The 7,500-nt window shown below is 38.5% G+C and overlaps 1 protein-coding gene across 10 annotated transcripts in view; it reads left to right on the top strand.

The window, feature by feature from the left end:
* The window catches only part of LOC137997166 (uncharacterized), a 25,601-nt gene that overhangs the window by 386 nt on the left and 17,715 nt on the right, over positions 1 to 7,500 (top strand). For 4 of the 10 annotated variants that reach the window (XM_068843000.1, XM_068843001.1, XM_068842998.1 and 1 more), the window contains exons 1-7: positions 1 to 152; positions 335 to 423; positions 1,403 to 1,621; positions 1,897 to 1,996; positions 2,689 to 2,789; positions 3,027 to 3,135; positions 4,728 to 4,809. The exon at positions 1 to 152 is cut by the window's left edge and continues 386 nt beyond it. In XM_068843000.1, coding sequence (XP_068699101.1) covers positions 1,416 to 1,621; positions 1,897 to 1,996; positions 2,689 to 2,789; positions 3,027 to 3,135; positions 4,728 to 4,809 — 598 coding nt within the window. In that variant the 5' untranslated portion in view covers positions 1 to 152; positions 335 to 423; positions 1,403 to 1,415. Of the gene's footprint in view, positions 257 to 334; positions 484 to 1,402; positions 1,622 to 1,896; positions 1,997 to 2,688; positions 2,790 to 3,026; positions 3,136 to 4,727; positions 4,810 to 7,500 lie in introns of all 10 variants that reach the window. The other 6 variants (XM_068842993.1, XM_068843002.1, XM_068843003.1 and 3 more) reach the window with 4 other exon arrangements.

Below are 7,500 nucleotides of genomic sequence, written 5' to 3'. Positions count from 1 at the left end.
TCGACCATGTAACTCGTGGAAACACAAGAAAGTTATGATGCCCAGTGATCTTGTGGCATGGGTGTCCTGTGAAAGACACGTGATAACTCTCTAGAAGAGATTGCGTGACACAGGTAGAAAATTCTAGAGATGACGGACGAAGCTTTTGAGGGGTGAGTTTTCGATAGCACAATGTATGCTATATTTTGCAGCTGGTTTCTTTGGCACCTATAGATGATAACTTTCGCTAGAGTCTCAATTATTACAACGTTTCAGCGTAAGTTCCGAGTTTAATTTACTTGAAATTACAATCATGTCTTCAGTCAACATTATTAACTCAAAAATCTACTTTTAGTTTTAGTGGCAACAAAGTTGGACACCGTTGCTACCTCTGTTTGGTAGTGCATCATTAATCCAACGATTTGAAGAAAGTTACAAGTCAAGGTAACAAGAAGAATACCAGTTGCACTACGCATGGTCTGTCAAGGCTAAAAATGTTGCAGTGTAAGCGATACCGGAAGTGAATACGACAAGAAGCTGATTTCTGGTTTCTGCGATCACTACAGCCAACTGTTTTCCATAATTCTCAGTAACGTTTCAGCCAGGAACAACTTTTTAATTGGTTAGGGTTAGGGTTAGTTAGGGTTAAAAACTTCAGTTGCGTATAAAGGAGATAACCGTGCTTCGGTGACGTTAGCAATTTCCGCGAAATCTATACCAGTCAAGTTCAGCGTGTTTATAGTCGCACTCGAATACAATTCCTCAGTAGCATACACGACTTCCTTTGTTTTTCGCGAGGAGTGTACTTCGAAACACAGGGCCATGTTTTTTTGGCCATGTTAATTAACAATTGCCCAGTTGAAGACATGTTAGAAGTTCATGTTGTTTTGCTCCCGATTTGAGCGACTTCCCTAACACAGCGAAAACAGCAAGCGTCAGTGAGGCGTTAACCTATCGGTCTGCCGGGGTGATGATGTCAGAGATGTGTCTTGGGCTGCATCTCTCATGATTTATTGGCTACATTGCCCATAGTCTCTTTAGTGTACAAATTGTTGCTTGGTTTTTAAGAAGAATATGCTTTGTTCCAGAGTTAATAGAACATCCAGTTAAACCCTCACGTGAATTTTCATATGTGGTCTCTTCAGTTTTTATTGTGCCTAATTTTAAGTGGACATTTTAATATAGTTAGGTAATTGGAGAAGCAAAGCGATTACTAATACATGAGTGTTCTTGATGCAGCTTTGATCATCTCAGTCTATATCCTGTTGGTTTTCCACGAATTTTAGCTGACCTTATCCCCGCACTGACGACATAATTCAGATTTCAGAAACAAAAGAAGTTGCACTGCTTTAATTTCACTACCTCGAAAAGCATTGCAAGTAAATACTGATATTTAATATTTAACATTATTCTCTTCCTCCAGCGTTTGCTGCACTATGGCTTCACTAAGCGTCATCAGGTGGCTTTTGTGCTCGACCTTGCTATTTAGTTTCCTTGAGTTTGAACCAGCGAATGGCAACCATACAACAGACCAGCCTTTTCCTTTTTCCAACATGTCAGAAGTTTCTCTGTGCGCTTGCCTTGATAGCCAGCACAGAATTTATAATTTAGCGAGCCTAGCGAAATCAGGGGGAAGTCCAAGGTTTGTAAAGCACATCATAAGTTTGTCGACACGTTTCAAAGAAATTGTTGTCCTCACCAGTGTTGTGAAATTTCATCGCCTGCGTGGCGTTTGTCGTAATTCCTACTCCTTTCATGTTCTTCTGTGGTCTACGGCTCTTCTAAATGAATCCTCTTTAGTTACGTCATTCTCAGTTTAAATATATTCCACTGATTAAAGCAACTGACATTTTAGTCAACTTTAAGAAAATAGAAAGTATATTATCCATGAACAGTTAATTGATATGTGCTCAACAGGTTTACTGTAAAAGCAAAGGATGCATATTGGTACAGCTACAATCCATGCCTATCATTTGCATTGGGGACGTTTGGAGACTGCTTCGGAGGTGATGTTGCTGTAAGTTGTGATTATCAATTAACACTATTGTAGGCATCGAGAATTGCTTTGTCTGAAATGTTTTATTGCCGAATACCACCTACTGTTTAAAATTAATGTCTAAAAGTAAATTCTTTACTGAATTAGCTGATGCTGATTAACCTAAGAACTACAATATTTTGATCATACATCGTGTGTACCCTGACTGCGATATTTGACGAGAGTGTAGAGCTGAAATTAGTTGAGAATTTCGTAACCACATTGATGGACAAATACGATCCTTTTGGTTTTTATTTTAACTCTTTCTTTACCCCAGCAACCTTGCTTTGTTGGGGAACGTATGAAGGTGGCGTCGATCTGAGAGATCCTTAATGTTTTCTAGGTTTTGGTGTCTTGACGTTCTTGACAGTCATCCTCAACAGATGCCGTTAGAAAATCATCCACGGCAGCAATACATGACTTAAAGACGATTCTAAGACTTTGAAGTATTTGTACTTAAATAATTTATATTTCATGATATAGGATTTTTAGCACTACCTTTCTGTGATCAGCCACTTGTCGAATGGATAATTTTTTTATGTATGTACTACCTATTACGAAGAAAACATTGTGAATAATAATATTTCATCTCAACTGGCCATGATAAACCGCAGTCAACTTAACCATATTTTGTGCAAAAGGCTCCTATATCCTAAAGTTGTCTGGTGTTTTAGATTTGCAGGTGGACTAATGACACAAGTTATACGGATATAGGATCTCAGAAAAGTGTAAGGTGTGGCCATACCTCTCAAGGTACAATGAAATTGGTGTATACGTAAGTATTTCTTTATTTATCTCATTTTTTATTGTTTGTTACGTTTCTTGTATGAAGTTCTTTTTTGAGGACAGCCGTTGTCTACCATATGTGGCCGCAAAGACCCTGTTCTGAAGATAGGAGATAGTAATGCAGGACTAAAACATTTAAGAATGGACGAAAATGAACTAAAATATTTAACAATGGACGAACTCCGCTATTAAGGTGACAACGTTTTGCAATCTGTGGCCATTGTAGCAAAGGAAGCCAGTGGCATTCTGAGGTCCATCTAAAATGCGATCCCGAAAGGAAAGGCATTCAAGATGCGGAGTTTACAGTTATTACAGATGTTAAAGCTGGTGCTATGGTAAGTCTTAAACTAAAAGAACATTACATTTAATTATCGTCATTTGGCAAAATTCTTTTTCGGGATTTTGCATTGATCAAGACGAAGAGTATTTAATTAATTTTGATGTCTTTAAGTATAGGACCATAAATGTATGACGAGAGTTATCTATCGACCAATTACAATAAAACAATAGAGAGCATACAACAAGGACGATATTGTGCTAACGTAAGAAGTCCAACTATCTACAGAAAGGAACTGTAAGCACTGACGCTTAAGCCTAAAAATAATTAATGCATTGTTTTTGGCTAAGAATACAGTTCCACATGAAGCGTTTCAAAACCAGTAAGGGAATCCGTCAGTCGTAAGGCAAGTAGGAGAATGTTTTATCTTGTGTTGATGCAGCAAAACTTCTTCCGACTACAGCTTGTCTCCTCAATGTTCAGAGGGCACATGAAATTAAATTGAAGTGCGATTACCTTTTTGTGTTTCTTGTTATATAAATCACTGTTTAACCTTAGAAAGACGGCTAGTCTGCTATGAGCAGGCCAAGTCGGCTTACACACCGCTTATTTTCCGCGCACCATAGAGCACCTGACAAATGAAACTGCTCAGATTTCCGAAACCGGTCTTGCTGTTTATCCTGAAACAGTTCTTATCAGAACTCCAATCCAGCCATTCCAAATGATGTTTTTTGCAGCCATACTTGCAAAAGTTAGTTTTAAACTAGCAAAAATATTTTTCATTGATGCTTATTTCTAGTCAGAACCAGAAGAACTTCCCGAGTCTAATACAACAAAATGAGGAGGGTGACAACATTACTCTCTTTTTTTGTCCGTTGCTTTTTGCTGCCTAATTTTTCAATCTACTTGCATTGTCAATGCAATGACAACATAAAATAATTTTGAAACCAATCACCAATGGCCTTGACGGCAAAATAGCTGTTAGCCATCCAAATACGATGGAAGGTTCCATGGAACCCTTTTACGAGAAATTAGATACCTTTTAACTTAAAGCTTCAACTTCAAGCAAAGAGTATCATTAAGTCAACGTTCAAAATCATTCTTGCAGCCCCCTTTTAAAACCTTCTAAAGACTCTCTTTGTGACACTTATGGTTCTTGTAAGATTTATATAATCAAATACAAGCTTAATAATGCTGTTATAATAAATCACTCAATACTTGAATCTGTGCTCTGGTCATCTTATTTCGTGTAAATGGAAAAAAAAAAACGCTTATTCGCCGCGAGATGAAAAAACGTATGTGAGGCATTTAAGTACGAAGGAATAGCATTTCGGAGAAAGTTTCGCCTTTGCATTATTAACCCGAGGAAGCGGATTTCCTCGGAGTTGGTAAAGAAATGTGAGCTAAAAATTCATGGAACGTTGTCATTTGATCGTATAGATCCACATAACAGTCGTTTTCTTGAAAATGAATTGTCATCAATAATTTAATTCAGCTCTTTGGCTGGAACCTCAATTGTTTATGATGTGTACCTTTCGAACCATACTCTAATTCTTGTGCTGGTGAGGTAAATTATACACAGTCGTGAGCTTCTCAAACATGACTTGAAATCTTTCAAATTCAAATGGTTTGTTTGCACCTTCTCATCAGAAATTTTGTCTAAAGCACAACTGCGCGTGTCCAGATGGGTGTCCAGAAGATCCTACAAAAAGATCGTCGGTGACAACTCCTAGTAAGTAAATATGTTTTTTTGGTAGAAGTGGTGCTAAGTTTAAACACGTTCTTCCAAGATTTCACCGGCAAATATATGTTTACATAGAAAAGAATAAAGTAAGAAAGGGCGGTGAGAATTCGTGGTGTAAAAAAGTTAACCCGATCCCCAAATTTGGTTACAACAGATACAAAAATCGAAATATCCATGGTATTTAACCAATATTTACACGCGATGTATAGTTAGCAACGATTCATCGAAGTGGAGGTGGCTAGTGGCGGTTATTTACCTCGCCGCTTCGCAGCTCGGGCCACCGACACTGGGGTGAATAGTTGTTTTAGTATATACTGAAGAGTGAAGGAATATAGCACAAAAAGGTGTTTGATTTATTGCTGCTGAGATTACAACATTTTCGGGCGAATTGCTCGGAGGTGAATGGCAAGGGATATCCGGCTTCGCGGCTCGGTAAATATCCACCACTAGCCACCGACACTGAGGTGAATAGTTGATTTAGTATATACTAAAACGGTGAGATAAGATAGCACAAAAAGATGATTTTAACTCATTTATTCCTGCACAGATTACAACATTTTCGGGCGCGAATTCAGTGCGAATTGCTCGGAGGTGAATAGCGAAGGATATCCAGAGTTTGAGTAGCCAATCAGCGTGCAAGTTCAACGCTATCCACTGTTTTAGTATATACTAACAATGGATATCCGGAGTTTGAGTAGCCAATCAGCGCGCGTGTTCAACGCTATCCACTGTTTTGGTATATACATATATGCTATCCGGCTGGGAGGTCCCTTTAGGGAAAAACTGTGCTCGAGGTCTTGAGTACGGCCCGAGGCCGCAGGCCGAGGGACGTACTCAAGGCCGAGGGCACAGTTTTTCTCTATACGGACCGACCTAAGCCGGTGAATAACGCATTTATTTCTTCTGCTTTTTTTTGTCTGAAAATGAACAGGGCAAACTGGTTTGCAAAAAGTCTTTCTCCGCGCTCTACGTCGCACTGTCACAGTTGAAATTAACTTACAACTTAAAAAAGCGCTCCGATCGCAAAGCTCAAAGAAAAATGATAGATTAACGGTAAAACAGAACTTCAAATATATCTTGGTGCAATAAATATATAAAAAGAAACAAACAGTTATATTTCATGGCATGCACAGAGAATCGAGCTAAACAAACTAAACAATGATGTTTGAAAAAATCGTACAAACAGGCCAATAATTTTCTACGTAAATTTCTAAGTATCCGATTGAGGCCCCCCTGTGGAAAAAGAGTTATAACTTGTTAAAATTAGTTCACTGCGTTGCGCTTTGTTTGACTATTTTAGCGACGAATCCGTACTTTCTTTAATGAAGCAAAATAGAACGAGAGTATAAAATAGAACTCCAAAGAAATTTAAATAACGGATATCAACCGAAAAACTGAGCTCAAAGGACTTCTCTACAGTTAGTTGTTTTAGTTAAATGGCATGTCAACAGTTCACGAAAAACAACGCGAAAAACCACAGCGTCGCGATGTGTTTGTTTGCCTATTTTAGCTAGGAATCCGTATATATCTTAAACAAGTCAATATAAAACGAAAGTATAAAATAGACCTCCAAAGAAAATAGCGGATGTCAACCGAAAAAGCGAGTTCAAAAAGTTGTTTTAATTTCAACGGCGTTTCAACAGTGCAAGAAAACCACCAACTTGAAAACAGGAAACCAGCAAAGTGCTGTCATCAAAATCATGTGAATACTTGACGGTCTTTTTGAAGAATAACCAGGCCTTTTTCTTCTCTTTGCAACGGTCAGCAAGCGAAAACGTGCATTTTAAGAGGTGAAATCTACCGTTTCGTCGCGCCGTAGTAAAAACATTCTCAATTAGCCACGACAGTTTCAGCACGGAACAGATTTCGGACCGTGGTCCGTATCGTAAAAAGCTGGACCGGCTACGAGCGCGCGATTAGCCAATCAGATTCAAGGATTTAGGATTCCGGCCCACTAAGATGCTTCAGAAAAAAATAATATATAGTGATAATGTCCAAATATGGTCATAGCGCGCTCAATATTCGTCGCGCGTACTCAACAGATATCCTGCGATATACATAATTTTGTGTGTCGCGGAGAAAAATGGTAGGCCTTTCAGCTTTTTTGCCAATAAACGTAGAAAATTGTACTTTGTCATCAATCATCAATCTTGCGGAATATCGCCTGATTTTAGCCAACTAGTCGGCCTACAGCCTCGTCGGCTACGTATCAGGCGATATTCCGCGCGATTTCGCAGGATAATTGTTAAATATTAGCTTATAGTTTTAATCTCTGGCTTTTCAGCCTTTTTGCTCACCTCAAATAGGGAAAAGCCTAATTGGTTTGTCTTCTGCAACCTTATAACCAAATATTGATGAGGTTTTTGTTATATCAGGGACAGAACACTGACTCCGCTATACGACGATTTAACGAACGACGATTTAACGAACGATTTAAAGCTACAAGAATAATGTAACTGCTTTTTAAAGGACGAAAATATGCAAAATGTGACTTCAAATGACTGACCTCACTGACAGGCACTGATACCCAACAACGCGCGTAACCTACAAATTCGTGAATTATCTTCTTTTATATTTGCCACTGATTGATCGATCGATGGAATACGCTGACTCTCAGAATTATCTGAAGTATCTTAAACGAGAAGTTTCAAGTTTATTTCTTTCTTTAAAATATTAAGT

The sequence above is a fragment of the Montipora foliosa genome, chromosome 3 (genome assembly GCF_036669935.1).
Source record: "Montipora foliosa isolate CH-2021 chromosome 3, ASM3666993v2, whole genome shotgun sequence".
NCBI lineage: Eukaryota > Metazoa > Cnidaria > Anthozoa > Scleractinia > Acroporidae > Montipora > Montipora foliosa.
The sequence above is the reverse complement of the archived record's forward strand: the minus strand, read 5'-3'. Positions and strand labels throughout refer to the sequence as shown.